Source organism: Mucor velutinosus, assembly GCF_035048745.1.
Source record: "Mucor velutinosus strain NIH1002 chromosome Unknown tig00000165, whole genome shotgun sequence".
Taxonomy (NCBI): domain Eukaryota; kingdom Fungi; phylum Mucoromycota; class Mucoromycetes; order Mucorales; family Mucoraceae; genus Mucor; species Mucor velutinosus.
The window spans coordinates 504,240-529,436 of record NW_027041913.1 but is presented as its reverse complement, the minus strand read 5'-3'; the positions used below and the strand labels follow the sequence as shown (position 1 = coordinate 529,436).

The window sequence follows — 25,197 nt, the reverse complement described above, 5'->3', positions numbered from 1 at the left end:
GAGGAAAGAAGGTAGAAATAACAGTGAATTTTGTTGATTGATTATAAAAGCATTAATCACATATGAGCCAGGCCTAACAGATGCCTTGAACTTCAGTTTCCATATTGGGGTTGTAAAAGTGTCTAGGGACTGAACATTTATTATGTTATGATTGAGCCTATACCAGATATCTTTGGGAGGCCATTGCAACGGATCTGGCCTACCTCGACCGGATGTAGTAACACATCCTCTTGCATATTGACCATGTGAATAGCCAGCTGAGATTCTGGTTGTTTGGCTGCTTGCTGCTGCTGTTGCTTGAACCACTACTACTGGGTTTTATTCACACACACAAAACGAATTAGCATGAAAATTGCTGCAAATAGAATCTGCTAATATGCTTTATGTACCTAGATTTTTGTTCCTATCTTTTGTTATCTGTTTCTCTCACATTTTACTTAAAATGACCAAACCATTGTCCAACTCACCCAAGCAGAACAAACCTCCCGATCCTATCATGACATCAACAAGTAGTTTGTCAAAGAGCTCGTTGGCTTCCTCAGCTGCTTCGTTGTCGCCTTCTACATCTATACTACTATCCGCAGTTGCGAATCGTACTGCCGTGCCTACAGGTAGCAGCAGCAGCAGCAGCAGCAGGAACAACAGCTATAGAAAAGGACAGCCCCCCGTCATTCCGCTTTCTTCATCGTCTTCTATTTCAACTAGCAGCAGCAGCAACAGAAATGCCAAATTAGAGTCCATCATTCAGGTAGGTCGAGTAGACTGCGTGAATATAGCTATATAGTGTCTTACGCATGAAGCAGAACTTTTATACCAAAACAGCCCAAATTATTATACAATCAAGGATACCAAATATGAAAAACACATCAGGGAAAAAGAAGCTAAACAAATGGGTACACATACTAATTGCATGAACATTGATTTGTTGCCGTAGCATTTACTAAGCTTTAAAAGCACATCTTATAGTTCAATATAACGACAAGCGATAACGAAAAACTCAAGGAAGAGCTCAAATTCTGGAAATCATTGGTCAAATACCAGCAAGAAGAAGAGGAGCCGCCGCCACTTGTCATTGATATCTACTTGGAAACCACAGAGCCTGATTTGCTGCAGGAAGGTGATGATGTTTATGGTTGGCGCAAGTTGGATTTGGGAATACAGCAAAACGATGTACAGCGTATTCTGGTTGAATCATGGACTCTATCGCTAAAGTAAGCGTAAATCATTGGCGTGCGTGGGTAGCACTAACACTTGCATCATGTCCATAGTCATCCTCTGCCTGATTATCCCGTTGACTTGCCAAATTTGTACAAGAGATCCATCGTATTCTTTAGATCACTGCATTCATTGGTGAGAGTATTGCCCAGCTATAGCTTGTATCAGCGGTTGAAACTGCATAATGGAGAGATTTCATTAGGATACAGATTATCGACAAATCACTTCAACAGAAAGGACGAAATATCACTTGGTATATAAGGGGGGGATTCGAATGTGGGATCTTGGCAAGTGATACTGATCGCAAACTACACACAGATCATGCTCTCACAAGCGTCGATACGATTCAGCTGTATGAATTCAGCGATATTTCAACACCTTTGGGGTAAAGTGTGGGCCACTGAAAATCTAAATTCGCATCCATTGATTGATCTTGACTTAGAATAGTACATTCAAACTGAAGCTGTTATTCCGAGAGCATTGCAAATTTGATACAAAAGAGGATTCACCATTGCATGGTATAGATGTGGAGGAGAACTTCTTTACGCCAACCATGACCAAGTACAGAATGGAAAAGAGCAGAGAGAAGACAATGCCCTCACCACCTCCGCCACCAGTGCCTGTATTCCCTACAGCTTCTAGTGTTACCTCTGCCAAAAGTAGACTGCAATCTCAGCGAAGCACATCAGCGGCAGCATCAGCTAGTATATCGAGCCGTAGCAACCACTATCCAATGACTTCGATATCGTCTACCACAGCATCCGGCACCAACACCCATACATCTCAACTGGAGAGACGCATATCTGCGCCATTGGTATCACCATTTAAGTCGCCTTCGTTATCATCATCACCCCAAAAGGAGCTCATGTGTAACTATTAACGAGAAATTTATCATTTCATTTGCTTTTTTGCTAATTCTCAAGTAGTTACATCTTCTAACCATTCTCGCTCAGACACGCCTGAAAGACCCATCAGACCTGAAAGTGGATCATTTGGACGAAAGCCTGAATTCTCTTCTAGTTTTGAAAAGTTCTTCTCAAAGGGTAATACGCACAGTGGAAGCAGCAATGCTAGTGCGAGTAGCAGCATCCATCACCATATGCATCGGGTGGGATCTTCCAATAATGTCGCAGCAGGTGATACAATGACTGAGATCAGTATGACAAGGAGATGGTCAAGAACAAGTGATCATAGCTCCATCAATCTGGTCAGTTTCTACAAATATTAAGCCGATATCTCGACTGATTTTGTTGCATGCAGGAATCTGAGGAAGACGAGGAGGATTTGGAAGAGTTTATGAGGTTTATTGCTGCTAAACAGGAGCTCAAATTGTTTCAACAGCAAACATCTCAGCCAAGCTTCACTGCTGCTGCCAGTGCGGCGAACGATACCAGCATATCAGCAGCACATGAGCAAGCAGAAAAGGGTGGAGCAATGGTAAGTATACAACTAGCATTGTTTCCATTGACTCTAAACTGTGCTCCAGAAACCCTTATCTCATTTCAAGAACATTCAGGAAACACATACTATTCTGTCTGATTCAATGATATTGAGCCAGCCGCAACTAAAGCAGCAAACCCAACAACAGCAGCAACATCAAGCGAATTATTCGTACGAATCTTCATCATCATCTTCGCTTACCAAAGGATTGAATCTTCCAGCTATACCATCACCACTTCATGCGACAGAATCTGCGATTCATCCTATTGCTAACGCAACAGCCCATACCAGAGCTGTTCGTCATAATGATACCTCCTTCAACAGACATTCTGCAGCAGAGGTAGTGACATTCTCACCCCTCAAGAACAGACAAGCGCCACCACCACCTCCACCGCCTAAAATGCCTGTTCGCCAACACTGTACCAGTAGCAGTGGCGGCGCTTTGGATGACGATGATTCTCTTGTGTTCAAGATGAGTGAACTGAGCGGATACGATGAAAACGCACCCAGCAGTGGCCATGATAGCAGTTTTTACTATGGCAGTAATCGAGGTGACTATCTTCAGAGACTCAAGATGGCAGCAGCATTGAATGATGATGATAATGCTGTTTCCAACAGAATGAAAAGAGCTGTGAGTACAGGAGGTACGCCCAACAGTATCATGAATACAGCAACAGCAGCAGTGTTGCTTGATAGTAGCGAAAGTAGCTCCAAGAGCGATCCAGCAGGTTCCATCAGTAACAAGTTCAAAACCACGCAGCAAGATCAAGGTGCTAAAATGACTCGTCGTTTCTTTTATGATGGATCATAATTTATTCAGACAACAGTTTAGTTTATGTTGCTGTCTATGTATGCTGAATGATAATAAATGAACATGCCAATGTATACAACCCGTAGTGTAATAAGCTTCCATTGCACAGCAATGAGAGTATTTGCAGAAATCTAAAGTAGAAATCACCCGAGCCAAAACTCAAACTCTTAATCGTGTCATGCTGCCATTCTATGAATTGAATGAAAACGGAAGAATAAATCATTGGCATTGCCAAACTCTTCTTTCTTCTTGATTATTATACCATGTTCCTGCCAATTTATTTAGGCCTAGTCGTTCTCGGAAGTTTTGTATCAGCACAACCTGTTCAAAATGGAAAAGACATAGAATACATGTGTTTGGATAGTAATTTTGAAGCGTTCAGTAACAAGAAAATTAAGCCGCATGAATGGACACCATGTGGCAGTAATGCAGACATGATGGATCTACATCCTTCATATCTCCGGTTTTCGTCATCTGGTACAGCAGATCAGCCTACTGCATTCGCACCTATCGACATTTCATTCAAGTGCTATCATGCACCGAGAAATGTGTGCGAAAAGGCAGAAAGAGCATTCAAAAAAGCAGCAGACGTGATTTCCAGCGTGATTCTGTTTCGAGAGCCCATTAAAGTCAATGCGACCCTGATATCGTTCTGCCAAATGGGCAATGAATGCGGTAAAAATATGATGACATTGGGAGGATCATCACCAGCACGCGCAATGCCATTACTGAATGACGATGGATTATTGCGTCTGCACCCACAGGCTCTTGTCAAACAGTATATGCTACAAGACCACCCAAAATTTGCAGAGTATGATATTCTCAGCGTATTCAATGCGGATGCTCCATTTTGGTTTGAGGTTATATACGTTATGAAGCAACATGGATGATAGACTGACCGTATTTTATAGGAGGACGGACTACCCATTGACTCGAATCAAGCAGACTTTTCGTTCGTGATACTGGTAAATACACCTTGTTATGACACACTATATACACCAAATTCATATCTGTATTGCTAGCACGAGTTTATGCATGGCTTAGGCTTCTACTCGGGCTGGAATGAGTACATTTCTAGCAAAGCGTTGACACCAGATCCATCACCGTTCATGGCAAATCAGCTCATACGAATGATAAGCCCTACATCTACTAACGGATTGCACTCGACACAATTCTTAGAGAGTGCCATGGACCGACTAATGGTAGTGCTGGATTACGACAGCAACAGTATGACTATACGCTCTTCCATTTCAGTGTCAAATTACACTAGCCAGCTCAACAGAATACACGCTACATCTATTTCTGATCTGACCACATCACCTGGATTTGCGGCAGCAAAGGAGATGGGCTATCTCGCTACAAAAGCAGGTTCACTCGGGCTAGACGTCTTCTCTGACTTGGGTCCCATTGTATTAGAAACAGGTCTGCAACCATTTCAGCCTGGATCCTCGGTATCACATGTTGATTATGCAACGTACACCAAATCGCCCGACTTTTTGATGCGATTCATGCAAGACCGTGGGTTAACATTGGCAGAAGCGATCAAACAAGGTGGTGGTGATGGGCCCATTGGACCATTGTTATTGAGCGTGTTTGAGGAGCTAGGCTATTCCACTGTCCATCATCCTAATAGAGCTCCGCCTTTACTGATCTATCAACAACAAGGCATGACGGAAATGGTCATGAACGAGCTGCAGTCTTCCAATCATCATGGTCTTCGTAGAAAGCACCAGCATCAGCACAACTCTGTCAACGTTACTAGTAAAGATGAACATGCCTATATCTCTGCCAGCACGCCGAGTGTTGTGCACCACTATTTTGGTTTGTACTTTACTATTTCATGTATCATCATCTATTACCTGTAAATCACAAATAAAGGGGAGGTTGTTTAAAGGCAAGCACATGCTGAATGGCACTGCTATACGTTGTTCACAAGACGAACTATTTAAAAGACCTCTTTGTCAGTATGCGTGCTTGATCATGTTTCTGATTCTTGATGTCTACCTGTAATGATGTTGGGTCTGTTGGGAAACACAAAATGAGACCTCACGGAAATTCAAAATAGGGCTTATATTTTTAGAATATTTGCTTGGATGAATTATCTTTTATTTTCCTTTCTTTCATTAATTTCGACATATGCAAGCTCCTCCTCCAGCTACTAACGGCCCAGTGATTGCAGGCTATTTTGCCAATTGGTAAGTGATAGAAAAAATGACCGCAGGTGTATATGACTGATAAAATTCCATGCTTCTTAGGGGTATTTATGATCGAAAGTACAATGTCATAGACGTAGCAGCGCAAGCAAGCAAGTTAACGCACATTTTGTACGCTTTTGCTAATCTTCAAGAAGACGGCCAAGTTGTTCTCGGGGTAGATTTCTCATAGTATTATGAAGATGCATACAAACTAAGCTTATATGAATTCAGGATGCATATGCCGACAAGGAAAAGCACTTCCCTGCGAGTAAGTCAATCTCATCAAAGCAGTAAATGGATTTTTAAAATTCAACGGCAACTAGACGAGTGTGTCAATGGCAGAGAGGATAGTTGGAATGATCAGGGCAACAACCTATATGGTAATTTCAAGCAGTTCTATCTACTCAAGCAACAGCATCGTCATTTAAAGGTATCGCTCAGTGTGGGTGGTTGGACATGGTCCAAAAATTTCGCCACAGTAGCCTCTGATCCGGCTAAACGTCAACGGTTCATTCAAACCAGCATTAGACTGATTGCAGATCTGGGTTTGGATGGCTTGGATATCGATTGGGAGTACCCCAAGAGCGACCAGGAAGCATTTCATTATGTGCATTTGTTATACGAGACTCGTATCGCATTGGATGCTTATCAACAGCAATGCAACCAATTGAATCAACCTCGTCTTCTGTTAACTGTCGCCGTGCCTTGTGGACCTGAACATTATAGGAAATTACGCTTGGCTGAAATGCAACCTTATGTTGATATATTCTACCTCATGGCATACGATTATGCTGGTTCCTGGGATAGTAAAACGGGCCACCAAGCTGCCATGTTTGGTGGCACACTAAACACTGATCAAGCTGTCAATGATTACTTGGCCGCAGGTGTTCCTCCCAACAAACTGGTCATGGGCTTACCTGTGTATGGTCGTGGATTCTCTAATACAGATGGTCCAGAATGTGGATTCCAAGGTGTCCCGAAAGGCACATGGGAGGAAGGCCAGTTTGACTACAAATGTCTACCAAAGCCTGGCGCTACTGAATACAACGATCATCAGAGAATGGCTTCTTGGTCTTACGATCCCAACGCTAGGGAATTCATCACTTACGATACGCCACAGATTGTCACTCAGAAATGTGATTACATACAGCGAAGACATTTGGGCGGTGCCATGTTTTGGGAATTGAGTGCTGATCGTATTCCAAATGATCCTCGCAATTTGGTCAACACAGTATATGAAGCTTTCGGTAGAAGAACAGATCAGATTCCAAATCACCTTGATTATCCAAACAGCGAATTTGACAATATGAAGAATCACATGAAATAGTAACGCTAGTAGTAAAGTCACCTGTATCCTTTATGCGTTTGATACATACACGGGGTAAAGGGTAGCAGTGACAATATAGGATATAAACAATAAAGCCTTACAAATTCATTTTTTCTCTTGCTCAATCTATCATGGCATTTAATTATACCCCCAACAACAGACTTTCGCTTCCTACAGAAATTACACGCACATTGTCAAATGCCAGTTTTTACGGCTCCTTGTCCATACACCAGAGATTTGATCGGCTGGGATCTGGACAAGATCTTGACCTGTTTGGGACAAGTGTCGCTAGAAGCTCAGTTCTCTCTCAAATGAGTCTGTATCCTTCCATCTGCATACTTCCATCATTGATTTAACAGTGTTTTACAATCAGAATTCATACGAAAAGTGTACCTAATAACGCTGGTTCAGCTATTGATGATATCGGTAATGAGTACTCTATTTTTGCATTTCACATATTGGCATGAGGAAAGGTACAGCTGTGACCTTAGAGAAGCAACGCATCGAGACTCAATTTTTGCTTGATATACTATAGTCGATATGTTTGGTGGGTTGTACTATTTCCAGCCACTATCCTGTTGGTAGGAGCAGCTTGGCAATTATGGACCCAATACTACCAGTTATCAACAATTAACCGGTTTGTCATGTTGGTAGTGTACTCGTTACTGATGGCATTTATTCTTTCGGATATAGGTATCATATACACCATTGAATCCATCATGAGCTTACTCTACTTAACTTGCGCTTATATTTTCTAGTGTCGAAAGCCTTCCAAGAGTATGGTTTATTGGTCTTTACAATGACATGCTTTGGCATACTTGTCATAGTAATCTACACATTTCAAACAAAGTTTAAATTTCAAGGTACAAAACCAATGTAAGTGTAAAACTGTAGAGCATTTTCTCTACAGGCATTTAGCAATTGTTTTAAAAAAAGAAAACGTCAGCTTTTGTAGTGTAGCTTCAGTTTGCATGAGCTCAGTAGGATTACGAGGCGTCTATCAGTTAAATCCTGTGCAAATTTTAGGACCCATTGCAATTTCCAGTGTAATCTGCAGCTACCTCATTCTGGAATTGTATTATGCCATGGATACCATGACGGTAGACGACTATGTGCTCGCCAACATGTCATTTCATATGGATTTGGTCTATCCCATCAATGGGCTGCATCATTTATGCGAACTATCTGACGATGTCGATAACTTTCCCGAGTACTTTAATCCAGACGCATCTCCAGTTTTGAACTCTGCTTAGCACAAAATAAAAGTTAAGAGATCTCTTGCGTTTTTCTCGGGTATTATAACCTATAAAAAGACCAATGTTGTACCCACATGTCATTATGGTATCATGATTAACAAAAAATAATTGAGCTTCTAAATTTACTTCAATGTTACATACATAAATTGCTTCTCAACCGTGGAATCGAATTGTCAGTTTTTTCTGGGCAGAAAAATGTTACAGAAAAAGAAGCATTTTGTATCATGGTGCACCATCAGGAATTACGCTATTCTTCGGACCTTTTGAGTCTAGCTTCATAATCTTAAAAGCTAGTTGCGCCGCTGCCAGCCATGGCGCGGAATATGGATCATTATAGTCGTTGAGTAACAATAGACAATGCCAAGTTTTCTTATTGAGGCTAGAAAATGCATCAAATTATATCAAGTCAACGTATTTGTAACTAGTTATAGTACTTTCCACTCTACAATGCCCTTCTTATAGCTTCCAACAGCATGATAACAGTTTTGCCAGCAGCTAAACCCAGTTTAGACTCCGAATACTTTTGGGCATTTAAGATTGACCAAATTTTGGTTAGTTTCGACTTGATTGAATTATTTTGTAAGATTCGACTATACAAGTTGTGATGATCAGCCTTTGCTTCCTAATACAATCTTGAAGTACTTTTCAAGGCGCATCCAATGGTACCAAGCAAGGTAGATGTTTTGAATAAACTTACCGAGCAATTTATGAAAATATGAAAAGAGGTTTCTGGCCAAAAAGTCGAAATTTTCCATACCAAAGTCCCACAAACATGATTTCAGGAGTTACGTTGAATCGATAGAAACATTTTGATCTTATATATACCATAGTAAAAGTCTTCGTTATCAAGGTCAAAAACGCGATTGTTTGATTTTCAATGAAAACCATGAGGAGTACCTCATGCTTTTTGGCCGATTTTTGTCCATGTTTTTTTGGTCCCCAAAAAGTTGAGCAAAGGTGTCAGAAAGTAACTGCCAGATGAGAGCAACTGTTTGGTGCTATTCTGACCATCTAAACGGCTTTAAACACGAAAAAACAGGGCTAGAATACTCCCAGAATTCGCTGTACTTTGCATACTCACGAGCAGTTATGGACATTTAAGTATGCTATTTGCCCGTACACGTACCGCTTCCATTGATACAATCCTGGGGACATGTACTAAGAGTCAGATCCACAGTTATAGGTCGCCTAAGAAGGGTTGCCAGGTAGTAGAGTAAGTACAAAAAGTGAGATTTCAATCTACAATAATAGGATAATTGCCTCTCGTTGTTTGATAGTATATATTTATTTAATAAAGTGTTTGTATAGTACTTTCGGTCACTTCTCTCAGGTCAAATTTGCGCAATGTATTACAAAATGAGTATTTTTACTAAATCATGAAAAATAAAGGTATAGTGTGCGTGTGAGGAAAAGAGAGCTAAAAGCTAATAACGATGATGGATAAGAATATAATATATATATATATACATTTTAAATGAGCAAGAACAAGAACAAAATCTAACGGAAACGAAGGTAAAAATTGACAATCAAAGCGCCCACCAAGAGGAAACAAAGGACAGCAGGGCCCCAGAGATCATCATAACGACCCACGATACGACGATTAATCATCCTATAAATAAGTTAGTACCAAGCATAATAACAGAGCACTATAAAATACATACCAAGCACGTTTTTCAAATTGATATAATGCATAAATAGCAATACCTGCTGAAATACCAATGAAGATGGCACCAGCAATACGAGACACATTATCACCAAAATTAAGCAAATTCAATGCAACGGACAATAGCAGGGCACAGAATTGAAGCCAGGCGATAAAGGTACGTTCGTTGGAGAAGAAAACTTTGGGTTCAACCTTGACTTTCTTGACAGGAATCTTGTTGTTGGGATCATTGGGGTCCTTGATGTACATGGTGTCTTCAAATATCTTTTTGCCACCAGAAGAAGCGCCCATGTCTAATCGAATATCACCGTTATTGAAATCAATCTCTTCACCAAGATCGCCTGATTCTTTGTCTTTGCGTTTGATGTTCTTTTGGCGAAGTGGACCATAATTGAGAGGATCATCACCTTTGACAACAAGAGTAGATTGCATACGATGAGGCTTGTTCTCCCAGGCTGCAGTATCTGATCTGTTCACACTGCTTGCATTGAGGAACTCGCTGCTATTGGATTTGATTAGCTTTTGTGATGATCCGCCACTCAGTGTGTCTATGCTTCTCCTGCCTAAAGATGTTTCATTCACCATTTCCATACGCATCTCTTCTGCTTCCATAGCGCGACGATATTGACCATCAATGAGAGGTTTAAATGACTGCGAACGGGTCAGACCAAAATTAGTTGCACGAGGTTTGCGAATATCGATTTCCATCTCTGACAGCCACCAAGGCAGTAATGGAATACGATCACGGAATAGGTAAGACGCACCATGCAAATACTTGGAGAAACGAGGTACTTCATGCACGAGGTGAGATTCCAATAACTTGGCAAGCCAAGAAGGGGCCTTTTTCTTGGTCTTGGTCTCTAGCACTGCATAAGGAAAGCGTAAGATTTCAGATTCATCAAGATAGCTGAAGGGATAGTCAATGCCGACATCGGGACGTCTCCAATCAGTAGGGCCTCTGCGCACAACACCATCAAAGTTGTCTTCACGAATAAAGGTCAAATCATTGTCAATACTGATGCGCACACTAGGATCATCGGGTAATTGGAAAGTTGTACGGTTGTAAAAGATACGGCACACAGGCTGCAGTTGCTTGTTCTTGATAGATTGTTGCACACCAGAAGCTACAAATTTGCAGTCGTCTACAATCTTGGGATCTGTGCCTTTGGATCGAAGTCGATTAGCAAATTCATCAGCTGTCAAAGTGCAATTGATGAATTTGTGGACATCTTCACTCAACATTTGAATACGGTCTTTTATAGATTTACCGTCCAGCCATTCAGCATGGTGTGTGCTACGTTCAACAAACACATCGGGAGTTGATGTAGCACCATGCCATTTGAAACGAATTGCCTCGGCACCCTCATCACGTTGTAAAAGACCAGTATAGAGATTGAATTCTTCGTTATCAACATAAACATTGGAGATGGCAGAATCAGATGCTTCATAGCGCTTATCTTTGTTGTAGATGGAGACAGGCAAGTGTAGCATGATGATGGACTTGACTTCTGTAATGTTGTCCGGATGGACCCAATATTTGACAGTGCCCTTGTCGCTGGAAGGAGTGAGTGAATCATTGCTGCTGTTGGCTGTAGCTGCACGAGGCTTTCCACGTTGACGGCAAAGATCATGCAAAGCAGAGATGAACACAATAGCAACATCAAATCGCTGTTTATCTAATGGCTTGCTTCTTAATTGAGGAATGAAATCTTGCTTCAATTGCAGGCCGGTCCATTTGTCGTGCTTTTTGATGATTTTCTGGAAGCCAATATAGTTGAGTCTAGTGAATTTAGCCAAGTCATTAACATCAAATAAAACTTCAGTCAATGCGTCGTCCATGATTGTCCAATTTTGGTCTGAACTCCAGGTGGGATTGCTGATGAACGTCTGAATTGTGCGTTCGCAGTAACTGATTCTCGCTTCCACCTCGCCCAATTTTGCTGATACAAAATCATATACTTTCTCCAATTCGTTTTCCAACTTTTTTACGAATTCGTCTTCGTCATCGCCATTCCATTTGTGATCGAGTTGACGACATTTGAGCATTTTCTTTAGCACATCATAGGAGATGTAGGATAACCTCCAAGGAGGGAAAATTTCTTGTTGCAAGTGTTCACCGAATTTCATGTTGCAAATGTAACAAACAAACAAGAATGGGAAAAAGTGAGAAAGAGCAAGAAGGAAGGAAAGAAGAGGGAAAATTTTTTTTAGATGTATGATTAATAGAACATTGTTTCGGTCCTTTTAATTGCGTATGAACCTGTGTGCGTGAGGCAGCGTGAGCGTGCGTGAGTGATGTTATAAATAACTCGGTTTTCCCAAATCCAACAACACTATTATGGATATACTTAAAGTGGTTGTTTTAGCTGACCGAAACTTGGTATATGACCAATAAACAGGCTTATCGCTTGGCAGCTCCAGCCTCTGGTTTGGCTTTGTTTCTAGTTTGTTGAGGCTCGGTTAAAGCGAAACACCGAGGATCCTTCACAGAAACACATGCGTAGCCATGTATAGCTCCATTTCAAAAAGCTTGATGGCAGAATTTCTTGGTAATAAGCATCATTTGATCTGTGTTCATTGACAAGTTTGGTGAGACAAAGGTACAATGTTTAAAAATATCTCATGCTGAGCATTGCGTATATACAAATAGTACATTCACTTAAGATTTATGGAACTTACCAGCATCATTGGCATGATATAAAACACCGAAAAAAAAAACTGTTTCACCCAGCATCATTTCAGATTATGATTAATATGATACATAATCATTGATCGCCAATATAAAAAGCTTCCATTAGAATCTGAAAATTGGTTCAGCCGTGGCTGGAATAATTCATGACACATTCCATACTTTAGTACATGCTATCACCAACAAAAGAGCCATGTCATGTACGTACGTTTATATGTCTGTAATTGGGGAAAATAGCCATTTGCAAGATATATAAATACCCAAATAGAGAATTCCCTTTAAGCTAAAAATAAAGCTATAAATAACATTTTACAGTTGCAATTACGATATCAAATCGTCAGTATTGTTCCTTCCAGGAATATTCAATCCAAGACTTTCATGTGCTAATGTGTTGTTTATTGAAAACATCGTTATAACATGTCAAATTAAGAAATCAGGCTTGTGGCCAAATTAAACAAACTTGTTTTTGCCTCAACAATAATAAAAGAGGAGGTGATACTATGTTGATTTGAAGAATCATGGCAACCAAATGTTGGTTCTAGGTTATTTATAAATAGGAAATATATATTGAGCCTTTTGTTGCATGGCCGTTGCCACAACGTACAGCATTTGGTTGTTGTGGTGTTCCTGGTTGCTATGGTGTTCCTGGTTGCTATAGTGCTCCTGGTTGCTATGGTTTCCCTCGTTGCCAGGGTCCACCTGTCAAACTCTAAATTGGTTGCTATGGAAATAATTGAGATCAGAGACGATGACTCGGCATCATAAGTAAGAATGAATGATGTAGCACTGTGATACTACAGTTACAGGTAATTGTAGTTCATGATACTATGAGACATGAGAGTTCTTTGCTGTGCTGCTATTATAAAAACCAATGGCTAAATCATAGGTTATCACGCAATTAAGATGAGATGTATATTTTTATTATAACTGAAAAAGAATGAGAATAGTATATATATGTAATCATAATAAAAAGTTGAGGGTATGAAGTATAAAGATAGAAACTAGGAATGATTAGAGACCATTATTAGAGGAAGAGTCTGTGCTATTGATACCCAAGTAGCCAGTGTTTGTGGGTGGACTATTGAATCTTAAAGCAAAGTTGAGCTACAGAAAAGAGATGTGGTTATTATCAAACTGTATGGTATCAAGTAATGCCCACTTACCACTAAGGCGCCAATCAATAAAATACATAAAAATACAGGACCATAGATATCATCGAAACGTAAATGTGGCATGTTGGTGATACGATATGCACGCCATCTGTAGAAACCAAAAGCATATAGAGCGAATATCAGAGAAATACCAAAGAACACACCACCGACAATTCTGTTGACATTATCACCGAAATTTAACAAGGTTAAAGCAGCAGTTAAAATGATAGCAGCAAAATGAAGCCAATGAATAAATGTACGTTCACTAGCAAAGAACACTTTGGGTTCAATACGAGCACCATCATCTTCCTTGTCCTTCTTGTTCTTCTTCTTCTTTTTCTTTTTTTCAGTCATCTCTTCACCAGAATTACCTTCTTCTAAAGCACTGATATCTTCATCAAAGTAAGCATTGAGCCGGGCTTCTTCACCTAATTTATCAGTTGACATGTGCTTTTCATTTTGTACATAGGAGGAACGTGGCGTTTGTTTTCCACTCATCAGGAATTCAGTGGAAGAGGTATCGAGGTAATCATGGCGACGACTGTCGGGTCGGTTACGGGACATGGATCCGGATCCAGCATACGAGCCACGAGCACCCAACGTAATGTTGTCGTACGAGATGTCGTGTTGAGACCAAATAGGATCATCGAATGGATTGCTGCCTCTCTTGCCCATGACAGGTGATTCAGACGACGGTGAGGGTGTATTGCCAGTAGTAGACGCACGTGTTAATGGCATACTGCCGCCCAAGGGAGTGGTTTCGCTGCTACGGGGCATTTTGGTGGATCGCGTCGACATGCCACGCACCAAAGCGGCAGCAGGCTTTTTGTTGGTACTTGGAGCACGTTTCAGAGTAGAAGAGCGTTCAAGTTGTGATTCGAGATAACCCATGCGGTATTTACCATCAATCAAGGGCTTTAGACTCTTGGATCTCGAGAGACCAGTGAAATTGCCAGTGGGCTGCTTGGCATTACGAATGTCCAACTCCAATTGATTTAGCCACCAAGGTAAAAGAGGTAAACGTGGGTTCCAGAAGAAGGCAGCACCTTGCAGGAACTTTGAAAAGCGGGGAACCTCATAGACTAATTGAGACTCTAATAAGCGGGTAAGCCATTGAGGAGGTTCTTGGCCGAGATGGGTTTGTAATTTAGTTTCAAGTACTGCATAAGGGAATTTGTAAACCTCGGCAGGGTTCAAGTTGTTGAACGGATAATCTATGCCCATATCGGGCCGACGCCAGGCACCTTTTCTTCTTTCATCCATGCCGTCTTCACGCACAAAAGTGAGGTCTGTATCCAGGGAAATACGAAGACGTTGATCGCCAGGAATCTGGAAAGCAGTGCGATTGTAGAACACTCGCATAACAGGTTCTAAATGCTTCTCTGTGATGGATTTTTGAACACCAGAAGCAATAAAGTAGTTGGCCTTGACCACATCTTCCGGAGTGCCTTTGTCCCTAAGTTCTTGTGCATATTGATCAGCAGTGTATGTACCAGCAACATACGCATCGACTTTGTCAGCATCCAAGCGAAATCTATCTTTGACGGAAGCGCCATCCAACCAAGGAGCATGATGTGTTTTGCGTTCAATAAAGATACTATTCGACTCCATTGGACCATACCAGCGAAAACGGATAGCTTCAGCAGATTCATCTCGTTGAAGACGGCCTTGATAGAGATCAAAGTCAGGGTTGTCAAAATAAACACTCGAGATGGCACTATCCTCAGGTTCAATGGGCTTGTCAGCGTTGAACACAAGCACAGGCAGGTGGAATAGCAGGATGGCTTTCAGTTCCGTCACATTGTCAGGGTGAATCCAATATTTAGCAGTTGCACGTTCAAAAGCGTTTTGGTCCAAACCAGCAGCAGCATTACCAGATCTTGCCTCACCATGTAGCTGACAAAGATCATGTAGGGTTGAGATTTTAACAAGAGCCACATCAAATCTCTGTCTATCCAATGATTTCGAGCGAATGATGTCCACAAATAATGGCTGAGCATTGTAGTTTGTATATTTGTCATGCTTTTTGATGAGCTTTTGCAGAGCCAAAAAGTTGTAACGAGTGAATTTGGAGAGATCATTCAAATCCATCAAGATTTCAGTCAAGGCGTCGTCTGTTGAATCATACAAACTTCTGGCAACTGTTGGTGATATGTTCTTGCTTTGTTGAGTCAATGTTCTCTCGCAATAGGCCAAGCGAGACTCAATTTCTCTCTGCTTTCTGTTGATAAAGAAATCAACCTTGTCTGCTTCTAAACGCAAGGCTGTCTCAAAGTCCTTTTCATCAGAATCATTCCATGCATGGTCTTGTTGCCTCTCTTTGATGTCTAATTTGATGTCGTCGTAAGCAATGTATTCCAGACGCCAAGGTTCGTATATATTCTCTTGCAATTCTTGTCCAAATTTCATCTTGCCGTATATAAAGTAAAAAGAAAGAAAGGAAGAGGACCAGAATTAATTTTGAGGCGCCTCCTACTAGTGATTTTTTGAGGAGTTGTGTGTTATATTTTTAGGCACATCCGCCCACACTTTATACTATAATAGACGCTCGTGTGGTCTCACCTGTTCCTCATTCATTTATTTGCAACAATCATCCCAACATTAGATATTCAAACCCCACTATACGAGATTTGCGCTTTACATGTTTGATTATATTCCGTGTATTCTGTGTGACAAATACAGCTTGCAATATTGCTCAGTGTTTATGTGTAGGGGATCATCAGCAAATCAGTTTTGCGCTCTTAGGGATGATAAAAATAGATTGGCTTGCTCTGCTTACTTGGTATTATTATTACTAGAGCTTTTCATCCAACAGCTCAGCCACCCAAATCTGATTTGGATCAGATTGCTACTTAGTAAACCTTCCCAAATATTACCCATGGGCCCCCATTTAGATCCCAAGGAAAAAAAAAAAAAAGGTAGCGTATAGCTCTGTTTGTGTCATACACTGCAACAGCACAGTTTTCGTCTGGTTAACGGTAGCACACATCTCGATTTGAAAATGCTTTCAATTCTTGAAATCCTCATCTTGCCTGAAATTCAAAATCTTACTGTATCGATTTTTTCCCTTCGAGTACCATACCTTGATTGTGTGTTTAAGATCGAAATGCACATTTCGTTACGAAGTAGTCTGAATAGAGCTATCTGAGTAATGCGGCTAACAATTTATGGTGTGTTTGACTAGTGAATAGTGCCCTTCATCAAGCAGATCATCCCAGCTGCGCATGCTTAGCGAGTCGACATGAAATGTATTCTACTTGCTTGAACACATATGACGAGCGTTAATGAGGCAGCTTCAACATGGCCACTTTTGAACCAGTATTGCATCATATGCACTCTTTCTACATCATCTAGACAGCAAGCATAAAGACAATGACACATCTTCATTCATAAAAGATGAGAAAAATGGAATCCTTGTCAATCAACAAGAGTCAACATATATCATGAGGATCTTGTACATGCGCAACTTTAAGTGCTACTTTACTTGATAAGATTGCCTTTTAATAGAAAAGCATTATAAATGATATGTTGACTTTATTGACATATAGCGAGAAAAAATAATAGTGCTACTCTATGGCATGTCAGGATAAGAGATTCAGTCGTTCTTTTCAGGCCTTTTGAAACTAGGTGGTCTTGCGTTGTCATTTCTTGCCATGTACACAAAGATATCACGCATGCTCTTTGCTGCATTTTGGTCTCTGTTGATATTGGTTTTGCATGTGGGGCAATACAGTACGGCGCGCATGCTGGATCCTGTTCTATTCTTGACATTGGTCAACTGTTTCTGCCTGCAAGAGATGCACATTTGGGACGTCAGATACTCGCCGATATCAAATAATTGTATGGCTCCATGGCTTTGAATAGCTTCCAAGTACAATGCTTTCCATATTCTTTTGTAGGGCCCACTACAACAGCCAATTGGCGTCCCAACAGTTGCACCATCATAAGCGAGGATTGTCTTTGGGGGGGGGGATGAGATTGTCGTTAGTGTCGTTTGGATTTGGGTGCTGATAGTGGTCTGTAATTTTGGAAGGGATGTTCTTGGCTGTCTTGCTATTCTGTTTCTTATTATCACCGCCTTCTTGCTTCAAAGCAACGTAACGCTGGTTGTAGGATACTGGGGATGGCCATGGGGAAGAGAAATTGAGTCTTTTTTTTCGAAACACATGAGCAGCCAGAACCTTGCGATCTTTGGTGGAGCAGCTTGCGGTATATTCGGTATTTGGCTTGGACATCAACTGACGAAAGTGCATTTCAGTCCTTGTATGTACACCATAGACCAGCTGTACTAAATCTCACTTTTCTCATTTTTGGAACCTAAAGAGTAAATGCATTTCAAACAACTGGCAAACAGTAGGAAAAATCTCCTCTCCTCTCAAAATAGCAAGTTGAAAAAAATTTTATTTTGAGAGAGAAATCTAACTTATCTCCCTCTTTTTTTCGTCTTTTTCTTATTTTGTTTTGTTTTTCCAACTAAACACTAGCAAAGTATAACAAATGAGTGCTTGGCAACCTTCTGCTCAAGGTCTTTCTGACCTCTTACAGCTCTTACGTGAAGCCATCAACCCCACCGACGGCCAAAATGTCCAAGAGGTAACATGTGCGTGTGTATTTGATAACAGCAGCAGAGACTAAAGAATAGCACAGAGACTCGAATACTTTAACAAAATCCCTGACTACAACAACTATTTGGTCTACATCTTGACCCAAATGCCACAAGAAGATCAGTACATCCGTTCTGTTGCAGGCTTAACCCTCAAGAATAACATTCGCTCTCATTATCCCAATATTTCACCTCAAGTGCTTGAGTACGTCAAGGAGTGCTGTCTTCAACACATCGGTGACGCTGCTGTCGGCAAGCCTGTCAGTTTGGTTATCGCCTCCATCGTGGCTCGTGGCAATATTCAAAACTGGCCTCAAGTGCTTCAGGTCTTGTTGGAGAAATTGGACGATTCTAGCAACCCCACTATGGTCGAAGTAACTATCGAGAAAAAGGAAAACACTCGCTAGCTGATTATATGCTAAACTGTTTGTGTCTTGTAGAACGCGTTTAGCACCTTCCAAAAGATTTGTGAGGACTCTTCCCGCGACCTGGATAGCGTTATTGGCGGCGTAAAACCCTTGGAGTACATGATTCCCAAATTCATCGCCTTTTTCGATCACCCTGAAGGAAAGATTCGTTTGAATGCCATTACCTGTGCCTCTCAGTTCATCACTCTTCGCTCAGAGCCTTTGATGACTAGAATCAATGAATTCTTAATTGCTCTCTTCAATAGAGCTCAAGACGACAATATCGATGTTCGCAAGGCTGTCTGCCAATCTCTAGTGAGTCTGTTGGAGGTGTGCCCTGAAGTTCTTTTACCTCACATGCCTGATTTGGTGGATTACATGCTCTTCTGTACTCAATCTGATGATTGCGATCTTGCTCTTGAAGCTTGTGAATTCTGGCTCGTTTTTGCCGAGCAAGATGAGCTGCGTGATCACCTCCGTCCCTTCCTCCAGAAGGTGGTTCCTGTCTTACTCAAGGGTATGGTATACTCTGAAATTGATCTCATGACGCTTGGTGGCGATGAAGACGATGCCCATATTGCCGATGATGAACAAGATATCAAGCCTCGTTTCCACAAGGCCAATGTTGTCGAAAACGAACTCACAACCAAAGAGGATGAAGCTGCTAACGCTGACAAGAAGAAGAGTGGTTTGCTCGACGATGATGATTCGGATGTGGATGACGACGAGGACGATGATGACTATGATGATTTCGAAGATGACGAGTTTTACGGGGAGTGGAATTTGAGAAAGTGCAGTGCTGCTACGCTTGATGTGTTGTGTACTTCCTTTGAAACCGAAGTCATCCACATCTTGATTCCTCTCTTGAAGGGCGAGTTGGAGAGCAGTGATTGGCTTCACAGAGAATGCGGTATCTTGGCTCTCGGTGCTGCTGCTGAGGGTGGTATGCAAGAGATTGCCCCTCATCTCCCCGAGCTCGTTCCTTACTTGCTCAACAATTTGAATGACCCCAAGGTAAGTTTTTTTTTTTTTTTTTTTTGTTAGAATCTAGCAAAAGTTGCAAGTTTAGATTAGTCTCTCTAATAATCCTATTAGCCTCTTGTTAGATCCATCACATGTTGGACTTTGGGTAGATATTGTGGTTGGATTGTTCAAAGCGCTAGACAAAGCCCTGAAGCTCGCCAACACCTTCTTGAACCTCTCACTCAGATCCTTTTGCAACGCATTTTAGACAACAACAAGCGTGTCCAAGAAGCTGCTTGTTCGTCTTTCTCTTTGCTCGAAGAAGAAGCTGCTATGGATTTGGTGCCCTATCTTCAACCTATCCTCACAACTCTCTGCAGTGCATTCAGCAAATACCAACACAGAAACTTGCTGCTTCTTTACGACACTGTGGGCACCTTGGCCGATGTTGTAGGAGATACTTTGAACAACCCTCAATACATTGATGTGATTATGCCGCCCCTCATCAGCAAATGGCAGGAAATCTCAGACGATAGCACAGATTTGTTCCCCTTGTTAGAATGTCTTTCATCTGTCACAACCGCTTTGGGTAAGGGATTCAAGCCTTTTGCTGAGCCTGTCTACTCTCGCTGCGTTGTTCTCGTTTGCAAAACTTTGGAGGAATGTCGTTTGTGCGCTATGGACCCTACTTTAGATGAGCCCGACAAGGACTTTATGATTGTTGCTTTAGATTTACTTTCTGGTATCGTCCAGGCTCTGAACACGGATGCCGAACCTTTGGTCGCAAGCACTAATCCTCCTGTCGTCCAACTCTTGTCTCTCTGTATCCAAGACGAAGTTGCCGAAGTGCGTCAATCCACATATGCTCTTCTCGGTGATCTCGCCATCTCTTGTTTCGAGCATATCCGTGCCGTGGTTCCTCAATTCATGCCTCTTTTACTGCAACAAATTGATCCTCAAGCCGAGCATTTGTCTGTCTGCAACAATGCCACCTGGGCTGCTGGTGAGATTGCTCTCAAGTGGGGTGCTGAAATTCAAGAATACGTAGAACCCTTGTTGCAGCGCTTGTTCCCTCTCATGGTCAACCCTCAAATTCAACGCACTCTCTTGGAAAATGTTGCCATCACAATTGGTCGTATTGGTCTCGTCTGCCCTACCCTGGTCGCTCCCCATCTTGAGATGTTCATCCATCCTTGGTTAGCAGCTCTTACGCCCATTCGTGATAATGAAGAAAAGTCCTCTGCTTTCAGTGGTTTATGCGAAATGATCAAGGTCAATCCCCAAGGCGCTGTCAAGGAGTTCCCTGCCTTCTGTACTGCTGTCGCAAACTATCAAAATGTCACACCTGCTTTGCACGAAGCTTTTGGTAACATCTTGCTAGGTTATAAGAACATGTTTGGTGAGGTTCAATGGCAGCAAGGTTTGACATCAATGCCACAAGAAGTAAGAGCTCCTTTACAAGAGCGTTATGGCATCTAAACATTTATAAATATCAAGAAAAAAAATCCCCCCCCCCCAAAACCACGATATATATATATATCTCACCCATATATATATATAAAGCACTACTTTGAAAGTCTGTCATATTACACATCCGTATATATATATCAACTCTGGAAATAAAGAGAATAAACAGAAAAAAAGCAGCATTTAGAATAGCATTGTAGTAGTTTATTTTATGTTTCTTTACAAAATGGGGATATAACTGTTGATTCTGTCCTTTTGGTTTTGGGAAATACACTCGGCAATCCATACGATGTTTCTGATCTCCTGTTCCTTCAACTTGATGTAGGCGTAAAAAACACCATAGTTGAATTGCTGTTGGAAAGCTTGCCTGTTCAAAAAGACTTCAGTTTCGAAAAACTTATCCTCCAATGTTTTGTTGCTGGTGGCGGTATCAAAGAAAGATCTGTATTCATGGAAAACCTCGCAAGTAGCCTTGACTTGATCCATCTCATCGGCAATGGCTAAACGTGCATTTCCTTCAGGATATAAGCGACCAATGGTAGGAAACAGCTTCTTGCGGTCTTCCTTGGGTAATTCAGTGCCAAAGGAGTTGATGGTAATGTTGATAGTACGACGGTCTGCCTCGAACTGGATGGTTTTAAGGTTAGTATGCAAGACCTGCACAAATACAGCGACTACTTACACGGAGAATATCACCCATAACTTCAGCAGTAGGGCCGCCAATAGACTCACAGAATTGGTAGAAATCTTCAAGGTAGGCTTTGTAGAGTGTATTACGGATGATTTCAATGTTCAATTCATCCAAATCATGAGCGCTGAGGCAGTTTGCAAAGTAAGGAGCTATCAGTTTGTGTGTCAGATTTGAACGCGTTTGTTTAAATCACAAGAATCACAAGTTTTTTTTTTGTCATATTTACCTAAAGGTGTTTCTACCAAGACAGTATTGTATAATTCAGCAACAGTGGTAGCTACGCAAAGAGCAGGCATAGTATCAAACACACCCAAAGGATGGCAACGCTCAAGGAGCTCATGAGTATCACGCTCATGAAGGGTACCAGTGATGATTAGAATGACGTTATCAATCATGTATTGATAACTAGATGAATAGATGAATATCCCACACATGCAATCCCTTTAAGCATCAAGACAACAAACTTACGTGATATACTCCAAAAACTTGGACAAAGGTTGGACTGCATTGCTACGAATGTAATCAAACTCTTCAACAAGGCTTTGAGTCAACTTTTCTGCGATTGTTGAAGTGGCAATAGGGGATGGCTCGTTCTGCAAAAGAGATCCATAGTCAGTGGCGCCCAACTGAAGGCGAAGATCTGGAGTGTTTGGTTTAGTCTACATACAATATCACTTTGTCTTGATGCTCCTTACCTTCAAGTGTTTCACACTGACTGAAATTAAGGTATTGGGTCGAGTTCAGAATACTAGAGTAGTAACCTCTCAAGATGCCATCAATGAACCCATCATTTTCGTTGAATGTAAGTGCGCTAGCCATTTCTCTTAAGGATTCAACGTTTTTGTGAAAGAAGAAAGAAACCAGGATAAGTTTTGAAACTGGAGAAAATAAAAAGGAGAAGATGAAAGGCCCTCTCAGTGTGCTTCCACTGAACTATGATCGAATCCGGCGTTTCAAATGAAAAGGGCCCCTTTTGTCATGGTAACGCCGATTTTATCTTGTCTGCACATCATGTATATACAACAACCATTTTAAATACTCGTCTCCATCAATATCCACCCTCTAGACATGCTGTAATAAGCGTAAATGTTGATTTTATTCGTATAATACACATTTAAATCATCAATTTGAATCATTCTCTGGCACATTTTCATCCACAATGCGAGTAGCTGAAGGTGGTAAAAATGTAGCGAATGTTAAATAACTAGTATGGCCCCTTGTCTCCCCCAGTGTTCTTGACACAAGCATCAAATTTGCGGCCTCCTCCACTTCTTCTGCTGTAGGAATAGGTTCATCTTTGCCCAACTTTCTCTTGATTGCCACACTTTCCACGGAGGGTAATCCCTTGGCTTTTCGTTCTTGTGCATCCTTGATGGCAACTGAGAAATCAACCTTTTGAATAGGTGCGACTGTATGCTCACGAATCAAACACTCGTACATAGTGATATCTAAAAGGCGTAATATCAATATCTCCCTCTTCCCCATCTGTTAAATCAAGCAAAACCTACCAATAAATCCATGCTCATCTAATGCTGCTACTGATCTGGCTACTTGTTCGATGCATGGACTGAAGCAGCAAATTTTACCAGTGCGATTTTGTTTGAATGCTTCCTTTGCAGAGGCGACAGCATCCCAAGGTGCTGGTAAATCCAAAAACACAGCATTGACTCGATCCTTCATCTGAAACCCATCTTTACACACATCTCTGTGATGCATTTGGATAATATCTCCAAATCCATGTTCATTGAATTCCACTTGTGCTAAATTGGCTCTGTCTTGATGATATTCGAATGAATAGAGTCGTCCTGTAGGTGCGATTGTACGAGCGATAGAGTGTGAAAATGACCCGGAACCTGTGCCTGACTCAATGACATTGACACCAGGCTTCATGTCTAGTAATGTGGTGATAAATGAGATGTCTGCTATATACAAAATTTGTGTTCGGTGTGGTAAAACGAGTGTCCAAAGCTCTGGTGTGGGGTGAAGAAGGTAGACAAATCCCCTATAGTTTGAAGAGACCAACTACCATAGGACAATCATCATCAATAAATGCTGATCTGCTGTGTGCCCATAGCTGTCAATTACCTTGGATCCATACTCTTTACCAATTATGTCATCATGCTTGTAAACACCAAAGCGATTTTGAAATACAGTGCCCTTCTTCATGAAGACGGGTGTCATGTTCTCTCTTGTCTATCGAAGTCTCTCATCAGTACAACATCACATTGCCATTATCGGTTGATATCTACCATGTATACAATGACGAGATCTCCTTCCTCAATGTACTTTTTCCAGCCACTGAAACTCATGCTAGTATTCTATAATGTGATGGCAGTTCAAGACGAATGTCAGAAAAAAAAAAACGAATCAAATCAGTTAAACAGTGCAACAAGCCACTAAATAGGATAAAGAACACTGTGACTAGTGTGATTTGGGCAAGATTCCACATTCATGCCTTTCATACTCGTCTTTAGCCTAAAATATGGACCCTCCCAGCAATACCAATCTTGAAAAGGTACCCTTTGATTCAAAAGATTTCCTGTCTCTCGAAAGAAAATTTCAGGATTATGTCCAACAAGTATTGCAAGAAGCTACAATTGGCTCTCTAGAAGAGCGCGACATGCTCAAGGGCGAATTAGAACAAGTAAGTTGCGTTTATAGGTTTGGCAAATACATCAATCATTCAACAGCTCCATAGTGGACTACAAACGTTTTCACAAATCTTGCAGAGAATTCAGCTTTTACGGACACTGACGGCATTGATAATCGAGGTAAACATTTACATACTGTATTAATGCTTGAGATCTCATTCTTCTCGGTGATAGTAAAACCAAACTTGATCGATCCCACGGACGAGGATTTAAGAGAAAAAGTTAGACAGAAGGATTTGGAATTCAATACAGACTTAAAGAAAGTGGTGAAATATAGAGCTCAGGCGCCATCAGCACTAGCTAAACTGTCGAAAGAAATTTGTGAAAGTGAGAGTATGGAAGCTGAACACCTGAGGATCGAACTGCCAACAATTGAAACACGCCGTAAGCTAGAAGTTCACTCACCGTGCTAATCAATGACAACTCTGACAATGACTTATTTCTAGAAGACCAGCTTGATGTAGTCTCCTTGGAGTTGGTCAAAGAAGAATACAAAGATGCAATGCAACTTTTATCAAATCTGGAAAAGGTAATTCGAATCTTGGTATTGATTCGAGTTCAAGTTTAAATTAACAATCATTTCAATAGATCACTCCAAACGAAATCAGCCAAATTTCCAAGGTCCAACAGATAACTGCCACATTCATTGACGGAGAAAACTGAAGCCT

General features: G+C 41.2%; 10 protein-coding genes across 10 annotated transcripts; 6 read left to right on the top strand and 4 right to left on the bottom strand.

Moving 5' to 3' along the window:
* Positions 1 to 442: 442 nt before the first annotated feature.
* Positions 443 to 3,466, top strand: ATC70_003105 (uncharacterized protein; the record flags this gene model as incomplete). The annotated part of the gene is made up of 9 exons (XM_064822472.1): positions 443 to 748; positions 804 to 893; positions 967 to 1,211; positions 1,269 to 1,468; positions 1,534 to 1,600; positions 1,663 to 2,084; positions 2,142 to 2,422; positions 2,476 to 2,652; positions 2,702 to 3,466. The coding sequence occupies 9 exons, from the start codon at positions 443 to 445 to the stop codon at positions 3,464 to 3,466; spliced, it is 2,553 nt and encodes an 850-aa protein (XP_064679072.1).
* A 263-nt stretch (positions 3,467 to 3,729) lies between these two features.
* Positions 3,730 to 5,331, top strand: ATC70_003104 (uncharacterized protein; the record flags this gene model as incomplete). The annotated part of the gene is made up of 3 exons (XM_064822471.1): positions 3,730 to 4,326; positions 4,378 to 4,431; positions 4,489 to 5,331. The coding sequence occupies 3 exons, from the start codon at positions 3,730 to 3,732 to the stop codon at positions 5,329 to 5,331; spliced, it is 1,494 nt and encodes a 497-aa protein (XP_064679071.1).
* A 271-nt stretch (positions 5,332 to 5,602) lies between these two features.
* On the top strand, positions 5,603 to 6,988 carry ATC70_003103 (uncharacterized protein; the record flags this gene model as incomplete). Its single annotated transcript, XM_064822470.1, has 4 exons — positions 5,603 to 5,661; positions 5,722 to 5,836; positions 5,893 to 5,929; positions 5,985 to 6,988. 4 exons carry the CDS (start codon positions 5,603 to 5,605, stop codon positions 6,986 to 6,988), a joined length of 1,215 nt encoding a protein of 404 aa, XP_064679070.1.
* A 971-nt stretch (positions 6,989 to 7,959) lies between these two features.
* Positions 7,960 to 8,241, top strand: ATC70_003102 (uncharacterized protein; the record flags this gene model as incomplete). Its single annotated transcript, XM_064822469.1, has 1 exon — positions 7,960 to 8,241. One exon carries the CDS (start codon positions 7,960 to 7,962, stop codon positions 8,239 to 8,241), a length of 282 nt encoding a protein of 93 aa, XP_064679069.1.
* A 1,500-nt stretch (positions 8,242 to 9,741) lies between these two features.
* Positions 9,742 to 12,034, bottom strand: ATC70_003101 (uncharacterized protein; the record flags this gene model as incomplete). Its single annotated transcript, XM_064822468.1, has 2 exons — positions 9,742 to 9,853; positions 9,906 to 12,034. The coding sequence occupies 2 exons, from the start codon at positions 12,032 to 12,034 to the stop codon at positions 9,742 to 9,744; spliced, it is 2,241 nt and encodes a 746-aa protein (XP_064679068.1).
* Positions 12,035 to 13,607: 1,573 nt separating this feature from the next.
* On the bottom strand, positions 13,608 to 16,156 carry ATC70_003100 (uncharacterized protein; the record flags this gene model as incomplete). The annotated part of the gene is made up of 2 exons (XM_064822467.1): positions 13,608 to 13,700; positions 13,760 to 16,156. The coding sequence occupies 2 exons, from the start codon at positions 16,154 to 16,156 to the stop codon at positions 13,608 to 13,610; spliced, it is 2,490 nt and encodes an 829-aa protein (XP_064679067.1).
* A 2,088-nt stretch (positions 16,157 to 18,244) lies between these two features.
* Positions 18,245 to 21,199, top strand: ATC70_003099 (uncharacterized protein; the record flags this gene model as incomplete). Its single annotated transcript, XM_064822466.1, has 4 exons — positions 18,245 to 18,340; positions 18,395 to 18,724; positions 18,791 to 19,771; positions 19,853 to 21,199. The coding sequence occupies 4 exons, from the start codon at positions 18,245 to 18,247 to the stop codon at positions 21,197 to 21,199; spliced, it is 2,754 nt and encodes a 917-aa protein (XP_064679066.1).
* A 207-nt stretch (positions 21,200 to 21,406) lies between these two features.
* Positions 21,407 to 22,697, bottom strand: ATC70_003098 (uncharacterized protein; the record flags this gene model as incomplete). The annotated part of the gene is made up of 5 exons (XM_064822465.1): positions 21,407 to 21,814; positions 21,870 to 22,027; positions 22,105 to 22,283; positions 22,347 to 22,518; positions 22,574 to 22,697. 5 exons carry the CDS (start codon positions 22,695 to 22,697, stop codon positions 21,407 to 21,409), a joined length of 1,041 nt encoding a protein of 346 aa, XP_064679065.1.
* A 303-nt stretch (positions 22,698 to 23,000) lies between these two features.
* Positions 23,001 to 24,187, bottom strand: ATC70_003097 (uncharacterized protein; the record flags this gene model as incomplete). The annotated part of the gene is made up of 4 exons (XM_064822464.1): positions 23,001 to 23,326; positions 23,387 to 23,900; positions 23,964 to 24,071; positions 24,128 to 24,187. The coding sequence occupies 4 exons, from the start codon at positions 24,185 to 24,187 to the stop codon at positions 23,001 to 23,003; spliced, it is 1,008 nt and encodes a 335-aa protein (XP_064679064.1).
* Positions 24,188 to 24,360: 173 nt separating this feature from the next.
* Positions 24,361 to 25,192, top strand: ATC70_003096 (uncharacterized protein; the record flags this gene model as incomplete). Its single annotated transcript, XM_064822463.1, has 5 exons — positions 24,361 to 24,522; positions 24,577 to 24,649; positions 24,704 to 24,913; positions 24,976 to 25,058; positions 25,118 to 25,192. The coding sequence occupies 5 exons, from the start codon at positions 24,361 to 24,363 to the stop codon at positions 25,190 to 25,192; spliced, it is 603 nt and encodes a 200-aa protein (XP_064679063.1).
* Positions 25,193 to 25,197: the final 5 nt, after the last annotated feature.